Source organism: Crotalus tigris, unplaced genomic scaffold (genome assembly GCF_016545835.1).
Source record: "Crotalus tigris isolate CLP2741 ecotype Arizona unplaced genomic scaffold, ASM1654583v1 scf7180000018163.1057043, whole genome shotgun sequence".
NCBI lineage: Eukaryota > Metazoa > Chordata > Lepidosauria > Squamata > Viperidae > Crotalus > Crotalus tigris.
In genome coordinates this window covers 69,632-95,683 of record NW_024096856.1, presented here as the reverse complement: position 1 = coordinate 95,683, position 26,052 = coordinate 69,632, and the positions used below count along the sequence as shown (strand labels likewise).

The following is a 26,052-nucleotide window of genomic DNA, read 5'->3' as shown; positions in this document are numbered from 1 at the left end:
TTCCTCAGAATTCACACAAGATTCCATTCTACATAAGGGTCACATAAGCAGGAAAATGTCCAGCATCACTTGTGATGTCAATTGTACTTAATGGCCAGTTTTAGCTGGAGGCTAGGAATCTAAAGGCTGCCCTTTCTCCCTTCTACTTCCAGATCACCCAAAAGTACTTTGTCATTTGGTTTTGCTCTGATTGAATTGTGTATATGTTCTTATTTCTTCATTAAAATTTGCTGACCTGCATGAGAATTTAGAACAGAACAGAGAAATATATCAAAATTGACCCATTACACAGCTTTTCCAACCTCCAGAGCTCTGCAGCTGTATTGATCTTATAGTCTGCAGAACTCCCAACCTTTCAGAGTGATGATGGTTGAATATTCTGCAAATTATAGTTTTAATACAGACATGAGGTTATGGGAAACTGCACCAGGCCAAAGCAAGGGTTTTTGCAAGAACAGAACACTGCTGCAAATTAAATGATACAAGTTGAACGCTGACAAGTTAAAAGTTTGCAAACTTGCAGGAAGATACAAACAGAGCAGAACAAAACACAAATCAGCTTTAAAATAAGGCAAGTTCAAGCATGATTTTGATTTCAAAACATACCTTTTGCAATTTCAGTGATTTCAATGAATCCAAATATTGGATTTTGACCTAACTTCAGTCTTGCTCAAGGTTGTGGTCCTTCAAATGTTTCAGCTGTGTAAATGAAGCCTAAAAATACGATTTCTCATAACAATGCAGGGGAGAAAAATAAAAACTGCCTCTTTCCATCTCACTGATTTCCTAATTTTCCTCATAATGGGCATAATCCAGCTAAATGAGCACATTTGTTAGTATCGATGTTTCTAAAGAGTAGAATTAATTCTAATACTCTTCAATAGTTAATGCTCACATATATTTAGCTTTTACTGTCCACATATAAATAATGTGCATTACTTAAAGTTGAAACCATGCTGAATGAAATCTCACCTAAAAACCAACTCTACTTAATGGACAGTATCTAAGAGTTATATGTTACAAAGAAGAATGAAATAAAAGTTTTAGGGTCATGTTTCACAACTTTGGCTAAGTCCACACATTTAAGATGTATGGACTTCAACTCCCACAATTTCCCAGCCAGTGTGCTTAAGAAACACTGTACTAGAGGCACTTTTCTACTGTAGGCCAAGCAGCCTAATGTAACTACAAAATCAATAAAAATGGTTCTTTGGGAAGATAAAATTATTAACAATCAACATATCAGCAGTTTTATGGAACACTTGAGGCCTTCTCATGCTTTGCACTGCCTTGTATGGCAAAAAAAAAGTTCTGAACTAATTTTGATTCTTTAAGCTTAAAAATAACTATAGAAATCATAAGATACATGTAAAGAATGTCAAAACCTGCTCTGTGAAAAATAGCACCTCGGAATCAATGTTTATTCACAGGTATTTATATGCATTTGTAATCATGTGTGGGTTATTGGTGCATTTTCTTTAGATGAATTGGGAGATCTTCCATTAGGCAAAATAGCTCCATCCCCTATTTATAATCAATCTGAGTCCAATCTATCTAAAGTGATCAAAAACTTTTTCAAGCTTTTTCCAGTTCCATTGTAACTGAGACCTATAGGTGGGAGTCTCCAGAGACACAATGCATATTATAATTTTCATTGGTATTGTACTGAAAAAATGTCTTTAAATGCAGAGGACATCATCCATCACAAACCCAAACAATTCTGAGGTATATCAGGGGACATATTTAAATGATTATGAATGCCAGATTCTCACATTTTTGGGATAAGTAAACTACCATGTTTGTTAAAATAAAACCCTTCCTAAAAATTTTTTATATTGAAATATGTTGTTTTTAAAATCACTAAACCCATTTGGAGGTGTCAATTCATGATATTTGATATTCAATTTTTTAGTTCATCCTTTGAAAGAATGTAGTTTCCATTCCTATAGAGATATGTTGTATATGAATGCTCACTACTTCCACATCTATATGTACTTTGATATAGTGTATAGACATACAAAAATATTAAGTTTGATAATGAGTTTGATGATGTAATAGTTACATAGAACTCATAATTTGTAAGCTGGTCTTTTATATTTCATCTTCCTTTTCTTGCTGACTTCTGTTCATCAATTAATCCGTAACAAGATACATTCAATTTATAGAACTTAAACTTTTTAGTCAAAGTTCATTTCAGAAAAAAGACAACACGAGTGTTTTAAATTATTGGTTGCATTATTTACCAAAGACTACCAGAATATTAATTTTAATTAACTCTCTCATTTTGTGCTCCTTTCTTCTTCTTTATGAAAATTTATTATCTAGAGAAAAAAACCACATTCACGGAAAAGACGCAATTATGAAATAAAAGATTTTGGCATAATTCCATGACAAATCTTTTATATTAAACCAACTGAAATGAAAGGGAACTACAGGTGGAAACTAATCAAGAAGAGAAGCAACCTAGAACTAAGGAGAAACTTCCTGACAGTGAGAACAATTAATCAGTGGAACAGCCTGCCTCCAGAAGCAGTAAATGCTCCAACACTGGAAGTTTTTAAGAAGAGACTGGACAGCCATTTGTCCAAAATGGTGTAGGGTTTCCTGCCTGAGCAGGGGGTTGGACTAGATGACCTCCAAGGTCCCTTCCAACTTTACTACTATTACTATTACTAGATATTTTGCCGCTCCAGTTAATTTCAATGGGATTTTCATATGAGGATTAGTTAATTAAATAAAAAAGCAAAAAGTTGAAATTGTCCACTGTGAAATCATTAATATGGTATAACTAATAGCTGATATTTATGTCTTCTTGCTGCGCTGCATCTTAGCATGTGTAACTCCAAGCACATTTATTACTTTTCTCTTTAAGTTTAATGATTTATTTATTGTGAGAGGTTTTTTGTGTGTATTTAGATGTTTGGTCATATTTTTTCCTATAACTGATATATAGGATTTATTAAAAAAATAATAACTCCAAATTTTCATAAACCGGATCTGATTATTTCTGATAGATAGATGCAAACTCTGCTGTACATCTGCCTGATGTACTAAAGCTGACCATGTCCATTAGGCTGAATGGATATTAACTGATTGTGAAGTCAACTCTAAAGTCACATCTCAAGTATAAAACAGTGAAGCTTATGCTATGAAATTACAATACAAACTAGGTCATCTTGCTTCACTGTGGTTAGTAACATTTGCTTATGAATTGGGCAGAGTTATATTTCTAGTGTAACCTCTTCTTTGATTAAAGTAAGTAATTAAGGTATTGTTTTTAAAAAAATTAAATATAACTGAGAAAACAGAAATTTGGAAATAAAATCACAGAGGAAAATAAATTTTAGTGTTCATGGAAAGGTTTTTCCCCTACCCAATTCATACAAATTCTGTTTTCAGTTTTGGAAAAAAAAATAAAACCATAAATCTTTGTTTTTAAAGGCTGGTGTAAACTTTGGACAAATATTGGAACCTTTGCAGAACCGGAGATGTACAAAGTTATCTGCCACATAATTTCCTCAGATGAGACAGGACATTTATATAACTAACATCTGGCAGCCACTATTCTAATTATGATAAACATAAAAATTCTCAGAGTACAAATATATCTTTTTCTGTATTTGCAAAGTCTTCCACGAGATGTCATCATATCCTCCCAAAGTAACTGACCAAAAAAAAAAAAAAAAAAAGGAAAAGCATTGCAACTTTATATCTTGCAGCAAAACATGTGAGTGACCATTTCCAGCTCTCCAGGAAGGAGGGGGGAAAATAGTATTTTAACCAAGGTGCTGCAAAAAGCAGGCTGATTTCAAGTACCAGTTACAACACGGCTGATAAGCATTATTAATTCCACTATTTGAAGACTAGAAAAGCAACATCTAATCTATCTTAATGTACAACACCAACAAAAAAGAAAAATGTGACAGAACACATTTAAGACTACATAGTGCACAAGTTGTTCACCTTCATTTTTACAGTTGTCCAAGAAAAAGGCTGCATGCTGTAAGCCTTTCAAAATAAAGAAAACAAAATAAACCAAAACAAAAAAATATGGTCTAGGTCACAGGTCGGCAACCTGCGGCTCCGGAGCCGCATATGGCTCTTTGAGCCTTCCCCTGTGGCTCCCAGCCTCCTCTGCCTTTTCAGAGAAAGACAGAGACAGAGAGAGGCAATTGCGCTTCCCTGCTTCAATCTCTCTCTCTCTCTCTCTCTCTCTCTCTCTCTCTCTCTCTCTGTGTGTGTGTGTGTGTGTGTAAAAGAGAGTGCACTCACATTGTTCTCCGAGGAGCTGAAAAGCGTCCTGGGCGGAGCTCCTCCCTTTGCTGCGTCTCTGCAGGAAGCAGGAAGGGCAGGAGAGAGCTAGCTAGCCCAGCTAGGCTGACTCGGGAATTCTGGGAGTTGAAGTCCATGAGTCATAAAAGACACGAGGTTGCCTACCCCTGAGATTGTTGGAGAACAACTTGAAGCTTGCCAGGTGAGCAGCAGATGGGGGGGGGAGAAAGAGAGAGAGAGAGAAAGAGAGAGGGAGGGGGAAAGAGAGAGAGGAAAGAGAGAGAAAGAAAGAGAGTGGGGGAAGAGGAGTGGCAGACCAAGGGCAGAGAGGGAGGGAGGGAGAGAGAGAGAGAGAGACCCTTTTGACATCTAAAATGAAGATAACACTGCATATATACTTTTTTTACCTGTGTGTGTATGTAATTTTATTCTCTTAAAGCATTCTCTCGGTGATCATTGTTTTAATAGTATGGATATTCCCAAGAGTCATATTTTTACTTTTATTTTTAACGTGTGTGTGTGTGTGTATGTGTGTGTGTGTGTGTATACACACACACACATACACAAACACTCTCTCTCTCTCTCTCACACACACACACACACACACCTATAATAAAGATAAAAAAGGATATATGCAGTGTTATCTTCATTTTAGATATCAAAAGGGTTTTGCGGCTCCCGGTGTTTTGTTTTTGGTGGGAAACGGGTTCAAGTGGCTCTTTGAGTGTTTTGGGTTGCCTACCCCTGGTCTAGGTATTGGAACCTATGTGAGGAACATAAACTGAAGGGAAAACATCTATTACTGAGAGTATCCTAACTAATCAAATTTCCCCCAGATAATCTCTTATGGACTTTTATCCCCCTCAAAATGTTTTCTAAAAGCACTTAACTTAATTAGGAAAACATACACAAAGGGGAAAAAAGCAGAAGGATTAGCATTCCCAGTTAATAGCCCCTGTGAAGACAGACATGCTTATATATCATAATGTGCCACAAAAAATCCAAGAAGTGCTTTGCTTTTGATCAGGGACCTAATTGTTTCCACAGTTTGTATATAAAACCTTTTCTCATGAATCCCCTCTCTTAAAATATAACTACCATTATTTATGGAACTACTTTTAAGCAATTCCAAAATATATACTTTTATGAAAATTAGAAAATCAATTTTATGTGCAAGAGTGAAGATTTTGCAGAATCGTTTACTAGAAGACACAGAGAAACAAAAATTATACTGCCATTATAAAAAATAATCCAGCTCTAAAGGAAATAGAAGTCATTTTATTTTCACAATAAATTAATTCTTTATTAAAAAGAAGACTGACAATTACGAAGTTCTGATATTCTGGTATCTGTAGTATTCTGGTATCATAAAAAATAATCGAAATATAACAAACGTACCCACCTTCAAATGAACCTATCTTTCTAACCATGCTATCTTGTCTGGAAGGTATTTTCAACCTTGCTTAAAGTTTGCAATTATGACAGGGAACATCATCAAATTTAAGAAGGCCAAGTAGTTTTCCATCACAGATCAGGAATGTTGGTTATAAAGCCAAACCTATTTGAATTTAGGGCTTCCTCAAATTCTGCAAGACTACTCTTACATTTTATTTCTATTTTTAAATTCCATTAGCTTGGGTGTGTTTTCATACATGCCAGCAACTGGATTGCACTTAATATATTTATGATTACAGAGTAAGTAAATCATTAATCTTTTCTTAAACTTAGTTCATGGGCATTGGAAAGCTATCTAATATTAATTAAAATATATCCTGTGATTATAAGAAGAGTTGATAATGCTTAAAGGTCAGCAACAAAGCGATTTGGACAAATAAAAATTCTGAAACAAATAATGACGGAAATGATGATCAAAAATTTAATGTTATTTTTGGTAAAGGGACGAGAGCAGGCAAATGTTTAGAAGAGGTTCCAATCATACAAAACTAAGCTTTGCTAAACTAAAAAACTTGCAAATCAATCCATTACAGAAGTTATGCACAATATGTTGCATCTATGTAACATTTTTCATTTCTAAACAATTTAATTATATGAACCCAAGGGATGCAAGATATATATTATTAGGACTGTACCTTTAATAAATAGAAACCTTAGCATATAATATTTAAATGTAAATGAGAAGAGAAACTTTCTCATATTCTCATGGAATTTTTTTTGAAAAAAATATTCAAGCCCTCATTAATTAAGAATAGAGTTGTGCATATTTTACAATTTATGCAATGCAAAAATTAAACTGGCTGCAGAAACTGGAAATGAGAATCATTAAATCATTTTTTCATGCATAATGAAACTGTTGAAAACAAAAGACAACTCAGTTAAGATTTACATTAGTAAAGGGACAACTACATTTCCAAGCCATATAACACTTACTGGCCTTTGGGGGGACTAGTTATAGTACATTAAGTATACAATCTGAGCTAACACATGAATATTCACTTGATTAATATGTCAGCTTTTCTATGTGAAGAATTCTGACTAACTGCATGTGGTAGAAAATATACACAACTCTGATTACATGCAGTATACCTGCTATCATATATGGTATTGCTAAATCTAGTATTTCAGTTTGTTACTTTTAAATCTAAAGTTTGTAGTTGTACTCAACAGCTTTATCTGGCAAAATACTATACCTAAGGATATTTAAATTAGGTGAAGAACATCTCTACTAAAATTTTCTACCTTATGTATTAAAAATAGCACTTATAAAGTGCCGCTTCTCCTCTTAATTTAACATGTAAGATCCAAAAATCCCTTTAAAAACTGAATAGAAACAATATTTTTTTTTCCTGTATATGCTTGAGTTATCCATCTCTCAAGGCAACTGATTTATAAAGAAATTTACATCCTAAATTTAGGATTTCATGCTTACATGACCAAATTTAATTAAAAAGAAAGTTAAAAAAGCTAAATTTTTGAATCAGACATTCTATTAATAAAATAAGATTTCATAATAATTATGAATGTACTGCTATACCAAATGAAACTATAGCAATATTGGGGGGAAATTTAAAAAAAAAATAAAGTCACAGTTGATGTCTTTCTACTATATATTACCCAAACTGATTCACAGTTAATAATGCATTTCTAAGTTATTCAGAATAACTAACAATTAAAACATTATATCTATAATCAATGTCATAAGTTTGCTTATGAGGATTTGCTGTGGAAGAGGCAAGCCCTAGCTAGTATTTGTGGCTTTTCTAAATCAACTGAAGGACAGCTTAAAGATCTTTTAATTTAACAGTATATCTTAGCCCATGCTAATTTTTCAAATTTATATGAAAATAAAATTAGTCATCCTAGTCTAGCCCTACAAACAAAGCTTTCTAAACTTGGGCTATTTAGAAGTTTCCCTGATACCATTCCTGGAACGTTTTGCAAAGAAAAATAACTTTCCAAGGTTTTCAAAATTAAGTGCTTTCAAGTTATCATATTGAAACACGGTTGTTGTGGATTAAAGTAACAATACTTAGTTTATATTGTGGTGAAAGTGTTCCTCTTCCACTTATTTCTGAAACAAGTAACAGAATGCATAGTGTTGTGTCCTGAGCCTGCAAAAACAGGCTCGGGATGTTGCAATGGTCCCGGGCTGTTGCAAGCTGCCCGGGACCACACTGAGTGGCGCCAGCCTGAGTGCATGCGCAAGGCGTGAAAGCACGCCATCTCATGTTACATTTTTGCCCGGGGATTCTATTTAGAGGCAGAGAGGCCTGCGAGCCTCTGAGTTGTGTCGGAGTGAGCTGAAAAAGAATAAAGCTGTTGTTACCTACAGAATGTGTGCTCTTCTTTCGCCATTGACTCGAGAACTTAACACTGGCGACGAAGGTAGGATGGCTTGCAAGCTGAAAAAAGAAGACTTGTAAGACTTACCCAAGGAGTCCTTGAGAAAAGAAGATGGCGTTAAACTCAGCATCTGGCCTGCCAGTACAGCGTCGCTGGAGGTAAGCTGGCTGATAGACCCCTTTCTAGAAGTAGAAGCAAGGATGGCGAAGATAGGGCAGTTGTCCGAATTCGACGTTACTCACCCAGAAAAATGGGAGTCTTATTACTTTAGAGTGAATCAAGTTAGAAAAGATGGCTTGAAGGCCGTGACTTTGCTGTGTGTCTGTGGTCAAGATGCATTTGAAATTGCAGAAAACTTGGCAACCCGTGCTCTTCTAGAGTCTGTCATGTATACAGACTTAAAGAAGTTATTGAAGGAACATTTTCAGCCCAAGTTGTCTGTCATTGCGTGGAGGCACACATTTGAACAGAGGGATCTAAGAGCAGGTGAATCAGCCAAAGAGTTCATTGCAGCCTTGCGAAGAGCAGCCAAGCCCTGCGACTTTAAAGATTTAGAAGAAAGGCTGAGAGACCGTTTTGTATGTAGGTTAAGGAACAGAGACTTGCAACAGAGACTCTTTGCAAAGGAAGATATATCATTCCAAGATGCCTTGAGAGAGGTTACAGCGGAGGAGGCAGCAGGCGGGGCGGTCAAGAATATGCGGCCCATCAGGAACAATCCAGAAGCAGCATCCGTGCACCATGAGGGAGTCCAAGAAGGCTTGGAGGAAGATCCTGAAGATGAGGTGGATCATCTTTACCCATTCAAAGAAGGAAAACAGAAGGAAGGCAAAGACAAAGTTCCAGCTGCGTCCAAATGCTTCGGAGGCGGTGGTCGCCACAAGAGGGCCAACTGCAGGTTCCATTCTGCAATCTGTAGAGCGTGTGGCAGGCAAGACCACATACCAGCTGTTTGCCTGGGTCACCAGAAGGCACAACCCCAAGATAAATTGCATCTGAAAGGTACCAGGGTCCCCAGCCAAAACAGGGTTGGTTTCTGTGCATCACGCAGAAGTATTTGTAGAACAGGCATACACAAACCACTTAAAAAGAAACTGTCACTGAGGGTGAGGTTGCAAGGAGTCCCCTTGGTCATGGAGCTGGATACTGGGTCTGCTCTTTCAATCATTTCCATTCATACATTTAGGAAGATTTGTAACAGCAGTGGGTTCCAGCCAAACTGAGGCCATCCAATATAATCTTAACAGACTTTCAAAATTCCAAGGTGTGTTTAAAGGGGGAGGCCACCCTTACAGTACAGCACAAGGTTTTGAAGGTCCACTGGATGTATTGGTTGTTGGGGGTGAACGAACGAGTCTTATTGGACTCGATTGGTTGGAGGCCTTGGGAATCCAAGTTACAGGGCTGCACAATTTGCAAACGTTGGGCCTAGCAGAGGTCTGCGAGGAATTTGCAGATGTATTTAGTCCACAACTTGGATTTTACAAAGGGCCTCCTGTTTCATTGAAGCTTGACGCTGATATCACACCCATTAGGGTTAAAGCAAGGAGAGTACCTTTTGCACTTAAAGGGAAAATTGATGCAGAACTGGATAAATTGACCCAGCAAGGTATTTTAGAACCTGTAGATTCTAGTCCATGGGAAACCCCCATAGTTATGCCTCTCAAGGCTAATGGGGACATATGCATCTGTGCAGACTACAAATGCACATTAAACAAGGCATTGCAACAGCATGCGTATCCTCTACCTGTACCAGCCACATTTTGGCTTCCCTCAAATGGGGCCGCATTTTTGCAAAACTAGATCTGGCACAGGCATATCAACAGTTACCTGTTGATGAAGCTGCTGCTGAAGCACAGACTATTGTAACTCATAGAGGTGCATTCAAAGTCAAGAGACTATAATTCGGGGTAAATGTAGCTCCTGGCATATTCCAAAGTGTCATGGAGAACACACTAAGGGGTATTCCTGGAGTTTACCCCTATTTTGATGATGTCCTTATTGCTGGAGAATCTATTCAGAATTTAGCTGAGAGATTGAGGGCTGTTTTGCTTCGGTTCGGAAGAACTGGACTAAAATTCAAAAAAGAGAAATGTAAGATAGGAGTCACTTCTACAGATTTTCTGGGATTCAGAATAGATGCCAGGGGTATTCCCCTGCTGAATCTAAACTAAAAGCCATACAGCAGGCTCCTAGGCCTAAGTCTAAAGGAGAGTTGCAAGCATTCTTAGGTCTTTTGAATTTTTACAACGCTTTTCTACTCAACAAGGCTGATGTAGCAGAACCACTTCATAGGCTTTTAGACAAGCAGGCAGTCTGGCAATGGTCCCAAGTACATTAAAAGAGCTTCAATGAGGTCAAGGCCTTGTTTACATCCAATGATGTGCTTGCACATTTCAATGAAAATCTACCTGTTTACATCGCTTGTGATGCATCCCCTTATGAGGTGGGGGCCATACTTAGCCATCTGAGGGCTGATGGAACTCAGGATCCTGTTGCATATTACTCCAGAACTTTATCCTCTGCTGAGCGTAATTATGCCCAAATAGACAGGGAAGCCTTGGCCATTGTAGCTGGAGTTAAAAAATTCCATGATTTTTTATACGGCTGACATTTCATGGTCTACACTGATCATAAGCCTCTGCTGGGGTTGTTTACCACTAACAAACAAACTCCCCATATTATCTCTCCCAGGATGCTGAGATGGTCTATTTTTTTGTCAGCCTATGATTATTCATTGATTCACAAACCTGGTAAGGAAATGGGCCACGCTGATGGCCTAAGTAGATTACCTCTGAAGCTGGTAGAAGTAGACCCTGCTCCTGCCATCAATATTTTCTCCATTCAGGCACTTCCTGAATCTCCCCTAAATACCAGGGATGTGGCTGCAGAATCAGCCACAGATCTAATGCTTGCTCGTGTTGTCGGGCCTTAGAGGAGGGTGTTCCTATATACCTGCTCCAGACGCTGCGGATACTCACCTAATGGCCAGCAAGCTTCCTGCATTGACGACGGCGATCTGTGAGGCCCGACATCCAACTGATAATGATGAGCATGCGCAGTCCAATTGCCGAGCATGCGCAGTTGGTGCCTAGAACAATGTAGGGCAAAGCCACGCATGCGCAGAGGATTCTGACAGCCTAATACACTGACTGCACATGCATGGCCACGGAGCCGAAGCCGATCAAGCACCTGCACTACAGCTGATTGGAGGCGTCGTCCGGAAGCTTCAGGATTTATTGGCCAGTTATAAGAGAATGGGGTGGGGTAAGAAATATGGGAGGTGCCGCATGGGCGTTGGTGTGGCTGTGGGAAAGGTGGGGCAACAATAAATTGTATATAAACACATCTGGGAGAACTGATCCCTAGTGCTAACTTTGCGCAGCCTGTGTAAGAAGTATATTAAAGCATTGTTCCGCGTGGTGTTTGTGTGGTGATATCTGGAGCCGGAGCCAGGACGAGGTTACACGTGTGCTGTCATGGGTTTTTTCTGGATGGCCTGAGAGATGCCCAGGTGCTGAGTTCCAAAGCTTCTGGCTCAAGAAGTATGAGTTATCCACTTTTCAGGGTTGCCTGTTGTGGGGCAGCAGAGTAGTTATTCCTACCTCATTGAGACATAGAGTCTTGGCCTCTCTCCATGAGGACCATCCTGGCATTGTCAGGATGAAAGCGCTCGCGTGCAGCCATTTATGGTGGCTGGGGTTAGATAAGGATATAGAGGCCCAGGTGCACGGATGCCACTTGTGCCAGCATTCACAGCCAGAAATGCCTCAGGCCCCTGTACATAGGTGGGAGGAAACACAATCACCTTGGTCTAGAGTGCATGTAGATTATGCTGGGCCCTTTCAGGGTCAATTCTTCTTGGTCCTTGTTGATAGCCATTCAAAGTGGCTAGAGGTTGTTCCTGTTTCCTCCACTACTACTGCCAAGACCATTCAGGTACTAAAAGGAATTTTTGCTGCACATGGCCTTCCAGATGTTCTGGTTTCAGATAATGGTCCTCAATTCACTTCTTCCGAGTTCCAGGCTTTTCTGCAGGCCAACATGATTTGTCATGCGACTTCAGCGCCCTTCCACCCTTCCACCAACGGGATGGCTGAACGGATGGTTCGCATCACCAAGGATGCTCTCAAGAAACTGACTTACGGTGACTGGCACCACAGGTTGGCAGATTTTCTTCTTGCTTGCCGCACCACACCTTCTACTTCCACTGGGAAGAGCCCGGTAGAACTTTGCTGGGGGCGCAGACTGATCACCCAACTTGACAGGCTGCATCCGGACAGGGTGGCGTCTCGGGTTTTGCAACCAAGGGCACCAAGGTGTTTGCAAGTGGGTATCCCGGTATGGACCCGGAACTATGGACCCGGTCACCTGTGGGTCCCGGCTGTGGTCTGCAAGGTCACTGGTCCCTTGTCCTACGAGGTTTCCCTGGACGACAGTCGTGTCCTTCGGTGGCATATTGATCAGCTGCGTACGAGACTGGACTCTCCCTCTTCAACTCCTGGGTTTTCTCCGGGGGGGAGGGGGACCATTGTGTGCAAAGGGCAGGGTGCTGTCAGCAATCAGGGACAAATGGAGAGGCGGAGAAAGGCCTATCCCAAGGTTCCGCAAGTGTCCCTAACAGGAATTCAGGGGAACAAGGAATAATACATGCACCAGTACTTACACCAGCCAGGGAGTCACTCAGGGGGCATACTCACTATTTACAACCCCAATACAGCACTCCAGACAGGGAGAATAACCGGGAGCATCCAAACAACCCAACTAACACCAGAGAACTGGCATCCAAACAAACAAGCTGGCCCAATGCTGCAATTGCTTCCAAAAGGAAGTCAGTATACAAGGAGGTAGTCAGAGAGGCAAATCCTGATTCTGGTACCTCCGGCACTGAATGGGGGGGCAACAGAGTACTGGGGCACTGCAGAGACCCAAACAACCCAGTTACTGGGCTTGGGAGTGAAGGGATGCGTTCCCATGATAGGTCCATTGTGGACTTGGAGAATACCACAGAATCACAAAATACTGGGTGGGATGTAGAGGGTCCCGATAGCCTACACTTAGGCAGATCAACCAGGTACAGTTTGGAGCAAAGTCCTGGTCTGTCGAGCCCGGTGGGCAAGCAAGCAGACCAGGCAACAGAACCTAGGTCACAGGGACCACCAGGGCAACAAAGAGGGGGAAGCTCCACTGCAACAACTACACATGAAGGTCAATGGTGTTCTCAAAATCTGAGGAGGTCACAGAGGGCTAGAAGATCTCCCAAACACCTGGAAGACTTTGTAAGGTTGTTGTCAACCCAAGGGAGATAAGAATGGTGCCTGCTGTTGGAAAAAAACCTGGAATTGGGAAATTAATTCCAAAATGATAGCACGGTACCATGTTGTAGAGTGGCTATTAAGTAGCTGCAACAGTTTGTGCAGTTTCATAAGGAATAGCACACCACGTCCTTTTGTGAGGTCGCGTATACCTATCTATATAGTTGATTAAGTTTCATCCGAGGGGAAGGGGTGTTGTGTCCTGAGCCTGCAAAAACAGGCTCGGGATGTTGCAATGAGTGGCGCTAGCCTGAGCACATGCGCAAGGGCAAAAGCACGCCATCTCATGTTATCTTTTTGCCCAGGGATTCTATTTAGAGGCAGAGAGGTCTGCGAGCCTCTGAGTTGTGTCGGAGTGAGCTGAAGAAGAATAAAGCTGTTGTTACCTACAGAATGTGTGCTCTTCTTTCGCCATTGATTCGAGGACTTAACACATATGACAAAATCTGGGTGCTGAACTTTCTCAACTGGAATGCCAAATAATTTTTTTCATAAACTGTTTTGGACTGCATCTTTTTGATGAACACCTTAATTGCTACGCCTTGAAATTAATCTATGTCTAAAAATGTATGTTTATAAATATCTATATTCATTAGGCTGCATTTTTAAAAATACACTTAATTCACCTTTGAAACTTTATGCAGACAATAATTACCTTCAATCTTAAGCATTCTGTACTCTGAAACAAAATGCTACAACTACATGAGATAATTACGAAACCAATTTTTTATCTCGTTTTACCTCATAAAGCTTTTCTAAGACTACACATAAGCTGCTACTAAGAATTTCAAGTCAACACTCCAGCAAATGGTGATGGAAAGACTTGCAGAAAATATACTTACAATCTCATCCCCGGGCAGCCAGTATCCTTCTTGCTCAATACCAGCTTTTGAACCTTTGCATCCCACGGTGAAGGTTTTGACAACAAGGCCATCCTTCAATGCTAAACTAAGCTGATGTGTGGTCTTATTGGGATGCATACCGTGAACCCGGGACATATATCTACAAAGAAAACAGAAACAAATGCTTACAAAATTATCATTATCATTAGTATCTGGATATTTTTTTGTGTTCTGAGTTTAACAATTTCAAAATTGCATAATATGGTTCTTTTCACTTTTCTATTTATTCTCTCTTTTTTATTCAGTTGAGTTTTAAATAACCTTTTGTAGCTGATCTTGTATATATTCAGTGCAAAACATTAAAAGATATTAAATGCCATCTTCCCTGATATAATGAGATAAGCCAATCTTCTTAGGGAAAGGCAATGCTGCAATACCCAGGTCTGCGCCATCTTGCTATGATGATGTCATAGCCTTGCTGTTGGATGACCTCACCAAGCAGTTTCATTTAGATATTAAAGAGGAGGGTAACAAGACTCAACCTCTGAGATATGAAAACCCAGCACTTGTCTGAGGAAACAACATGTCATTTTTCTACATCAACCTTTCTCCAACTAAAAAGCGCCCATTTGATACCTCCTATCCCAAGGTCTGTGAAATAAAATTAGTTTCTAAAATTTGCTCCAAAGTAGACAAGAGCTGTTCCAAAGATCAATACAAAAGCAGAAATTGTCTACTTCCTAGGAGCCACTATATGATGATGCTTAATTGGCAGGACCGAAGTAAGCCAGCAACTAAATCTAATAATATGGAACAGATCTATACACGTTTTCTATTCTGCTGTTGTTTTAAAAACTGCCATGTTTTACTCTCCTCTATTAAGCCTCCTCTGCAAGGACTGAGAATCTCTGTTCATTCCAGTTTCTTATTGTGCACCAATTTCTTCTAGCCTCTCGTATTTATTTTATAACCTGAAAATCTCGACCTTGTAATTGTAGGTGGCTTATAAAATGAAAACACAGAATATCATTAAAAACTATTACAATGCATTCAAAGCCCTCAAAAATCAGTTCACAATCAGAATCCTCATATATGTTATATTCCATTAGCAGTCTGACTCCAATGCTGAGGAAGCCAGGTCTTCAAATCTAAGGGCTAATAGTGCTAGGTTCTTCAAAACCCAGGGAATGCTGATGCATACCACAGGAGCTACGAGAGAGATGATAACAACCAAGCTTACAGAGCACTAAGGACCTCTCAGAGAAGGCATACTTCCTCAATCCCATAAAAATGATAGTTTCATGGAATGGACTTGAGTGTATTCAACCTGCTGTATCAGGTGGGATGTATGGAAATAAGTAGGGGCAGATGGCTCCACAAGTAGTCATTTGGTGATAAACTGTGTACTAATTCTGACTGAGGGACTGCAACTCCATCCAGAATCAGAAATGGACTTGTTGAAGTGAGTTGAAGCCCATCCATACTTCATAGTTTCCAGACACTAGGAAAACATTTTGACAGCATCACTTAAGGAACCTCTTGCAGAAATATAAAGTACTTAACCTTATGCTGATAAATGACCTCATCCAATAGATTCATGTAAGTTAAATTAGAATGGAGACAGGCTGGATTTCTCCCCCTACCCAGATACTAACTGGAGCCAGCTCTGGAAGGAGAAGAATCACCATAAGAAAGTGCCTCCCACTCCCAATTCCCTAAACTCCAGAAAATACTATGATTGATGGAATGAAAAAGAAGAGACCAAGATGGATCCGCTACCCATGTCATGTGCCTGTTAGATATCATCCACAAGGATCATCAGTGATGTTTTCTTCATCTTCTTCTTCCTCTTCTTCTTACCACCCTCTCAACATGTCATTGAATTCAGTGATGGCCTCTTAAGGAAAAGACAAATCCTCACTTTTTCAAGATAGATAGAACAATTCCTTTTCAGAGAACTATTCACTACTGCCTAGATCCAATGACATGTCCCTCCTTTGAGGCTTTGACCAGCATAGTACTCTAATGATACAATCCACTTCTTTATAACTAATACACTCAAACTCTTCTCAGATAATGAAATATCTCTATGGACCTACACAGTTAAAATATAGCTCTATCTGGATCGAAGAGACTCTCTGTCAGATGTCTAGTCCTGGAGAAATCAACTGCACCTAGAATCAGTTCCAATATAGAATATTTTTTCTCCAGCATGATGAATGTAGCATCCACCAGTGGGTAATTTTAGCCTTCCTGCTCAGAAGAGACTAAGACAGAACTTCAGCCACGCCTCCTTTGGGCGGTGACTTTCCCAGTTTTGTCTTAGTCTCAGCTCAGTAGGACGCAATTTTGCTTGGCTCCTCAGTTAGACTACCTAAATTAGTTATTTTTGTTTATTAACAGTAATTTTGGTGTGATTTATTAGGTTTTGTTTTTAAGGAAAATTGTTAAAGCTAAACTTAATTTATTTAAGGGAGCCAAGGGCAGCTTAGGTGCCTTTTGGGTCCCTAAGGGGCTTGCAGGCCCATTGCGGGCCACTTTTCTACCGCGCTGGATTGCCAAAAGGTTTTTAGCCTTCTATCAGCTGTTCAGCGCTGAAACGGAGGCTCTTGTCACCGGGGATTACCGGGAGCGTGATTCAACTGGAGGGCCTCATTTTTCAAACCTCATGGTCATGAGGCATTTGCCAGCATGAACGATCCGGATCGCAGCAGAGGCTGCGCACCTGAAACACAAGTTATCTGGCATTCATTAGAGAAGGAGAGAATTTGATTTGTGAACCGGTTCTCTCATATACCTTTCAGTCCGAAGGGACTAAGTAGATTGAGGGTGCTCTCCCTGAGGCGTCACCATATTGAGAGTCGAAGAGGCTCTTGGCCGCCATTTTGTTTTTACAAAGCAGGCGTGGTCGCCATTTTGAAGCTCCTCATGGGCCATTCTAACTTTACTGGGCCTAATCTGGATATTTGGCCTGCTGAGACAGGCTTTTATGGGGGATTCTCCGGCATTCTTTGGCACGTTTTCTCTCCTATTCAGGAAGATAACAGTAAATGAGGGTGTAGCTGCCATCTTGCATTTCATGTACACATCCATACATCATAATACTATTGTTTCTGTATACCCTTGGAGGGGGAATTAATTTAGAGTCCACCTGTTACTGTTAGCTTGCGGCGCTGTGCCTGCAGGGCCTAGACAGCCAGTTCTAGTGAACTGTCTGGCTGTTTGTCATCGTGGTTCATCAGGGCGTGGGTAGTTTCCCTCTCTGATAATCAGATTTGTGTGTTATTTCCCCCATTCCTGGACATATCTTATCCGGAATATCCAGTGTGCGATGGCAGACAGTGCAACTGCTCAGACATCGCAGGGCTCTGATGTTCCCCACGCACAAAAAAAGCGCAGATCTTCTGATTTGGAAGTGGGGGGAAAGAAAAAGGCAAAGACAAAGCATATTTTCACCAAGGAGCCCTCCAAAGCTGCCGAGCGAGAGGCCTTGAGGAGACATCAGGCACTGGAGAGAGAGTTTGCCAGAGTGCAACGGCTCATGTCCAGTGAGGCTGAAGTGGTTCTCCCCGCTTCACTGGAACAATCACCATTCGAGCCGCAATTCGCGCCTTCTCATGATGCCCTAGGGCATGGTCTCCTCAGGGGGAAACTGAACAGGTTGGTCCCCCTCCTCGTCCCCCTTCTCTTCCTCCTCCTTCTTCTTCTTCCATCATGCAGCAAGCTCCTGAGGTTACATACACTCCCGCTGCAGCTGGAGTTCAGCCTGCAGATCAATATGGCTTATGGTCACAGCAATTCCAGGCATTCATGCACCATGCTTTGGCCAATTCATGGCCTCCTCTATGGGTCAAGGGCTCCCTCAGGTACCACTACCTCTGTCAATACCTTTATCTCAAACAGGACGTGACCAGTTAATTGGTTCTGGTAACTCTGAGACCTCCTCTCAGTTAGGCGAGGAGGAGTCTATGGACCTGGAGATGGCTGACATGCCTATGTCAGAGGGATGAGGAAGCGACACTGGATCCGAGCTCAACTTCGGGTCTCTTTGATCCTTCCCTGTTCAGGTCATTACTTATGAAGGCCTGTACTATGGCCAAATTGGCTACTGAACAGGAACCTAAACCATCTACTTCCAGGGCACAAGAATATAATCCCTTGTTTGCAGAGAAAGTAATAGAGGAGAAACAAATCCCTTGCCCGAGCGTATTCCGCACCACGGTGGAGAAACAGTGGTCCTCATTGGCCACTCTGCCTTTTCCCAATAGTAAGGAAAAGAAACTGTATAGTGTGTCATCTTCATTTGCTTCCCTTCTAGATGTGCCTACTGTGGATACTCCTCTCTCATTGTTCTCCACATCCACAATCCCGGGTGATATGGCGGAAGCCCTAAAGGCGGAGGACAAGAGGTTTGAGTTTTCTCTCCACAGAGCTCACCAGGCCTCAGCATGGGCGATCAGAGCGGCAATGTCTTCATCCTTCTTTGCAAGAGCATTCATAATGTGGCTCCGCAAATTGCAGGCCTTGATTTCTCCTGACCAGGTGCGTGCACACCAGACGTTGGGAAAATTAGTTGCTACGTCAGAATATATGGCAGACACATCTCTCCATTCTACCAGGTACTCCACCAGGTCCATTGTAGCCACTGTTTCAACCCAAAGGCTACTGTGGTTAAAACAGTGGAGGGCTGACTTAAAATCCAAGTGGTGCCTATCCACAGACAAGTACAGTGGCACACACCTCTTCGGCCCTATTCTAGAACTGTACTTTATAGAAGGGAAAGATAAGTGCAAGGTTCTTGCGCACCCCTCTAAGAGATCGGATAGAAGGCCACAACAGGAATTCTGCAAGCAGGCCTTTCGGGCTGGAGGTTTCTGGGAGTGGAGGCAGCCCTTTCGGGCTGGGCAGTCCTGGGAATGTCCCAGAGGTTCTCGATCCTTTTCCCCAAGACAGGATTGACAGTAGGACCACCAGAATCCTAGAAGCAAGGGCCAATTCCAGTCCAAATGTCCCTTCAGAGGGGCCGGGGGTCGATGTCAACATTACAGGAAGTCCAAGTGACGCCAAGGCAGACCCTCCTATAGGCGGTCACTTAGCACTGTTCAGTGACATTTGGGAGGTCACCACCAGCGACTCTTGGGTAAGGGAGACCATAAAGTATGGTCTCGCCCTAGAATTTCTATCCATTCCTCTAGATCGTTTCATACAGTGTCCCACATCGAGAAACACAAGCAAGGTCGAGTTGGTATCCACGGCGATATCCGATTGCTAGAAATACAGGCAATAGAACCAGTGCCTTTGAGACAGAAAGGAACAGGGTTCTATTCCATTCTGTTCGTGGTTCCCAAGGCTTCGGGAAGATGGAGGGCCATATTGGATTTAAAGGGACTAAATTACTTCCTAACCTACCGAAGGTTCAAAATGTAGTCCCTCAAATCCATTCTGGCCAGCATCAGAAAAGGGGATTTCCTCTCCTCCATAGATCTAAAGAGGTGCACCTCCACATTCCCATCCTCCCACGACACCGCAGATTCCTCCGATTCTGTTACACGCACTGGCATTCAGTACAGGGCCCTACCCTTTGGCCTGTCTTCGGCTCCTCGGGTATTCACAAAAATATTGGCAGTTTTAGCGGCCCACCTCAGAATGATGCTGGTGTGCGTACAATGTTATCTGGACGATATAATTATCCAATCCAGCTCTTTCCGTTCTGCCCAATCAGACCTTCAACGCACAATCGATACTCTTCAGAAGCATGGATTCTCCATGAATTTCAAGAAGAGTCACACAACTTCTTCCAATCGAATCCTCCACCTAGGAGCATTAATGGACTCAAATCTTTGTACAGTTTACCTCTCACAGGAGCGCAAGGACAGCATCAGGGCACTTGTCCACAGAATCCGGAGGGAGAAGGTAGTTCCTCTGGTTCAGCTGTCTTAGCTGTTCAGAAAGATGGTCTCCTGTCTGGGAATTGTTCCATGGGCCAGACTACATTCCAGAACTCTCCAGTGGTTCCTTCTTCCATTCCAGAGACGGAAGGAGAGCGCTTCCTCAAGGAAGGTGAGAGTTCCGCACCACACACTGGTATCCCTTATGTGGTGGATGTCGTCAGCAATAGACAAGGGGTCCCTCTTCAAGGAGCCTCCCAGGCTAATCTTGACTACGGACGCCAGTCTGTTCGACTGGGGCGTCCACCTACAGAATCATATGGCACAGGGACAATGATCCCAGTCGGACTTATCACACAATATAAATTGGCTAGAACTCAGGGTAGTCCATCTGGCACTTCATCAATTCTCTGCCCTAGTGGTGGGAAAACATGTCCTGATAATGACGGACAACGTAGCTGCCAAGGCCCACGTCAACAGGTAGGGAGGAACCCAGTCATGGTCTCTCATGTTGGAGGCCCTGTGGGCAGAGTCCAACCTGAAGTCTATCAGTGTGGAACACATATCTGGGGAAGCGAATCGTCAAGCCGACTCACTGAGCAGGTTTACGGTCAACCACTTGGAGTGGCGTCTGGACCTGACCCTGTTCAGGGAAATCTCAGCCAGATTCAGACAACCTCAAGTGGACCTGTTTGCCTCACCGGCAAACTCCCAACTGCCCAGGTAATTCACAAGGTTCCCGTCATTGGGGGCGGAGGGGACAGATGCCCTCCGCAGCAGGTGGTCCAGGGGACTCCTTTATGCATTTCCTCCTCTTCCCCTGATCCCAGCGACCATCCGCAAGCTTCTTCAAGAACAGGCGGAGGTTATCTTAATTATCCCACACTGGCCAAGGCGACCGTGGTTTGCCGACCTCGTGGATTTGTCACTCTCCCCACCGTGGAAGATTCCACTGGGCTGCATATCCCTCAGTCAGGGGAGACTTCTCCACCCAGACCCCAGTGGCTTTAACTAGCCGCTTGGCACCTGAGCAGGAGAGTTTAACCAGATAGTCCTATTTGTCTGGGGTGATTTCTATAATCCAAGCCTCAAGGCGGCCCTCGACCAATAGGATCTACAATGCCACGTGGAAGAATTTCTGCATGTGGTGTACTACACAAAATCTTAGACCGTTGGCGGTCACCATTCCTGACATATTAAACTACCTTTTGCAGGGTTTAAATAAAGGTCTCTCATATAGTACCAACAGTCCTCACGTGTGACAATCTAGTCCCGTTATCACACCACTTCGCAGTTGCCGCCTTTCTAAAGGGGGCAATCAATGCTAAGCCCCCTGCGGTACATCGCTATCCATCCTGGGACTTACCAAGAGTGTTGCAGGCTCTCATGGAGTCACCGTTCGAACCCATCAGGTCTTGCTCACTTTATTTCCTTTCTCTGAAGTTTGCCTTTCTGGTAGCTATCACGTCGGTAAGACGTATTTCGGAATTGGCCGCGCTCTCAGTCAGACGTGACCTGTGTATGTTTCTGGATGACAGAGTGGTCCTTAGATTTTCATTCCGAAAGTCAATACCTGGTTCCATAGATCTCAAGATTTGATTCTTCCAGACTTTTGTTCCAACCCGTCACATCGTTTGGAGAGGCTGTGGCATAAATTAGATGTGCACCAGGCTCTGCATCATTATGTCAAATGGACCGCCATCTTTCACAAGTCTGAGGCCCTGTTTGTGTCTTTCATTGTGTCTTTCATCCATTGGTAGATGGATCAGGGCTTGCATCGCTTATGCTTATAGATCCCAGTCTCTCCCGGTGCCTATGAACATCACCATTCCACATGCAGCGTGGCCACATCAGCGGCCTGCTTTACCTCGGCTTCTGTTGAGGAGATCTGTAGGGCTGCTAGCTGCTCATCTCCCTCTTCATTTATAAAGCATTATAAACTTGATAAGTTCGCTGCGGCGGATGCCTCATTTGGGAGAAGGGTTTTGCAGCAGGTAGTTTCCTCACAAGGGACGCATGCCTAGACTTTCCCTCCCCGTAGGGACATGGGTGGTTTTGGTATGTCCCACTGATGGATGCTACATTCATCATGCTGGAGAAGGGGCGTTGTCTTACCTGAACGCCTTTTCTCAGCTTGATGATGTAGCATCCACACCCACCCTTAACAGACAGTCTAGGCAGGTGTAATTTTAGGAGGAGCCATTGCATCAGACTTCGTCAGGGATGCTTCATCTCATCAAAACTGGGAAAGGCACCGCCCAAAGGAGGCATGGCTGAAGTTCTGTCTTAGTCTCATCTGAGCAGGAAGGCTGAAATTACCCACCAGTGGATGCTACATCATTATGCTGAGAAAAGGCGTTCAGGTAAGACAATGCCCCTTATCCCAATGAGCAGAGAGAGATAAAGAATTGTTTTTATTTGGTCAATCTCTGATTGTAATAAATTGAAATTAAAACTGAGAATATTTTTTGCTATTTTTACAGGAGAACATATATGGATGTGCAAATCACAGTCAATCTTTTACAAAGTAAGTTAATAAGAGCCAGTCTGTTGTACTGGTTAAGATGCTAAATTAGAAATCAAAAGACTGAAAGTTCTAGACCTCTCTTTATAATGAAATCCATATGGGTAACTTTTTTGTGTGCCTCCAAATCAGTTTACGTCTAGCAATTGCCTGGATAAGTTGCTAGTTTACTTCTAGCAATTGCCTGGATAAGTCCCAACAGTTTCTCAGCAAGATTTCAGAAGTGATTTGCCCTTGTTTTACTCTTAGGGCTGGCTGTTGAAGTCTAAGGCAAACCTAGAATTCAGTCTCCCAGTTCTAGACTGAATTCTTTACGCATTACATCAAACTAGTTATCTCGGTTGAGTTGTAGTAGTCATTTTCTCTTTGATCAACTCACTTCACAAGGTTGCTATTGTGAAAGTAGAAGATTGGGAGCATTATATACATTGTCTTGGGTTATACAAAGTAAAGGCTGGATAAAAATCTCATAATAACAATACAAAAAATACAGCAAAAGAGTTATTTCAGGTGAAGAAAAGCCCTGTGTAGAAAATGTAAAAGAATGATTAAAGACAAAAACAAAAATGATCAAAAAATACAATCAAGTGCTTTGCTAAGTGTAGGAAGAAAAACCAGAAACACTAGTACAAGCGAAATTATTAGCAACTAAATATACCCAATAGTCTCTTCAGAAGTGACACAGAGCAAGAGAGTTCCCTTTTGCTCCTCATGGTAGTCAGAGAAGAATAATATTGGCTATTCTCTATGGTCCTGACAATAATAAAATGGAGCACAAATGTTTTCTTAAAATACCAATGTTGTAGAACTTTCTGCATTAGAAACCCAATTCCAGTTAACTTCTTTTGCTGCCTCTATCAATGAAGTACTGCACAGGAAATAAAGAAAACTAGACAATTATTTTGAATACATACATACAAAAGAAACCACTCCTTACTCTTTACTAATCAAGAAAAATGAAGTTGATGTATATACAACAGAACTAAAAAAGATTTTGACATAATTCAAGCTGGTTTCATCCATGCTGAGTATTAGATAGACACTAAGAACTGTGCTATGGAGCTTTTGTTAATCCTGGTGGCTTTTCAATATTATTTGGGTCAGTTCAAAATAATTTTTTGCTTTGCTTTTTCTGTTTTTTATTTAAGTGTTTATTTTTATAGCAACAGAACTTTGATTGGATATAAAGCTATTTAGAAAGGGAAATAGGATTATTTGTAAGCCAGCATAATCTAATGGTTAAGGAACTGGACTAGGAAAAGGAAACCAAATTCAGGTCTTGCCTTAGGCATGGAAGTCAAATGGAGGGTTTAGGGCTAGGGCCTCTCTCAATCTCAAGGGGGGGGGGCTTCCAAAAGAACTGCTGTATAAGAAGAACTGCCCAAAAAACTGCATAAACCTATCTGACGTAGTCACTTGACTTGAAGGCAAGACGAACAAACAAGAAAAAGTAATATTACTATAAAATGAAGCCACCATTATAGGGAGAAAAGATCCATGTGTTTTTAATAATAGATATTGGCATCTATTAGTGGAGACTAGGATAAGTAAAAACAACTCTCTTCTCCTCCCTTCTCTTAAAAGATCTGATTATTCTTACCTTGGAACAAGACAGCTGAAGCAAAGCTGTTTGTGCCGTGGCCGTGATCAGCTTCAGCTTAACACTGAAATAGGAAGAGTATCCCACTCTTTTGGGCTGTTTCCCAGCCAGACAAACATAAAACAACTTAATTCCCGTCAGACAATAAATCAATCCTAACACTGTCAGGAAGCTAAAATAGCTCTTCTACCATGTAACTTTCAAGAGACAGTAAAAGTTTGTGCTAGTTTTTACTAGCTAACCTGTCTGATCTGGCTAGATGAGGTTGCTTTTCTATGGGAGGTTGAAGGGAGGGGCAGAGAGAGAGTGGAAAATCCAAATTTGCAAGGTCGCTACTTAATCATCTCATAACCTACTCAGTCGTGAACAACAAGGAACAACTCCATCTACAAAAGTTAAAGCACCACATAAGTAGTCCTCAACTTACAACAGTTCATTTAGTGACTATTTAGTTCATTTAGTTCATTATATCTCCCTTGTACAGTTTTTTGGTGATGCAGGTTTAATATTAGCAGATAAGCAGATAAAAAGTACAAATTTATAATTGTTAAAGACCTAAAATGCATTTATACCTCTGAAGATCACTTGATTCCTTTTCTATCCATGGTTGACACATTGGAAGAAGGGTGCTATGTTATTCTTGATATTTTTAGCATTACTGCTAGCTTTTTAAAAAAATGTTTCTACCTTAGTTGTTGGAACACAAACCAGAAAAATTGAAGGGTGAGAATTTAAATTTAAGATTGTGATATGAATTAGTGCTATTATTTTTAAAAGTTTGTTTTTTCTGGTTTCTAAAGCAATTTATAAAATAGAGCAGTCTATTAAGCTACAGATGACAATTGCAGAGAATTAGAATTTATCTAATGTATTTCATGCCATAAAATATTAATACAAATATGAGTTAACAATGTATATTAAAAACATTATCACGTTTAAGTGTATTATTACTATCCTAATGTACATGGTCTTCTGAATATGAGAAAAATTCCTACTTAGCACTGAAAAAAGTGACTTATGACTGTTTTCCACATATATGACCATTGTAGCATCCCCATGGTCATGTGATCAAAATTCAGACGTAGCAATTGACTCATATGTATGACGAGTGCAGTGTCCTGGATCATGTGATGACCTTTTATAACCCCTCTGACAAGCAAATGGGAAAGCCAGATTCACTTAACAACCATGTTACTAACTTAGTAATGGCAGTGATTCACTTAACAACTGTGGCCAGAAAGATCGTAAAACTGACTTAATGATCGTCTCCCTTAGCAACAGAATTTTTGATTTCCATTGTGGTTTTAAGTTGAGACTACCTTGTATTTCCGACAACACTAAATACAATGTAACCCCCATGAGGATAAATTACAAATTATTTCCAAACTTTAAAAGCATTAACATATTTGCAATAAAAATGATGAAATCAGTCTCCACATAAGATGTACCAATGGAAGAAATCCAGATGTATCAATGGAAAAAGCCTAATGTATATTTAGTATATTTCATTATGTATGCTATATGCTGATATCAATAGCATTATCCTTTATATCTCACTGAATCTTACAACCATTATTCTGAGTTAAAAACACCTTCTTTAAATCAAGTCAGATAGATAACTCAGTAGAAATGATTTCATAACAAAAGAAATATATTTCAGTCAGAAAGATTACAAAGATTACTTGCATTCATGCTGTGTTGTTACTTCTGGAAATTACATCTTTTGTCCATTCCTACAGGTAAAAGAACGATGCTCTCTTCCATACCATCTTTATAATGGCGCAGGCTCATCAGGTGGCATCTGATGGCC

At 41.1% G+C, this 26,052-nt stretch overlaps 1 protein-coding gene across 2 annotated transcripts in view; it reads right to left on the bottom strand.

Moving 5' to 3' along the window:
- The window catches only part of LOC120310304 (zinc finger MYND domain-containing protein 11-like), a 103,314-nt gene that overhangs the window by 50,640 nt on the left and 26,622 nt on the right, over positions 1-26,052 (bottom strand). For both annotated transcript variants that reach the window (XM_039348583.1, XM_039348586.1), the window contains exon 3: positions 14,231-14,390. In XM_039348583.1, coding sequence (XP_039204517.1) covers positions 14,231-14,390 — 160 coding nt within the window. The remainder of the gene's footprint in view (positions 1-14,230; positions 14,391-26,052) is intronic.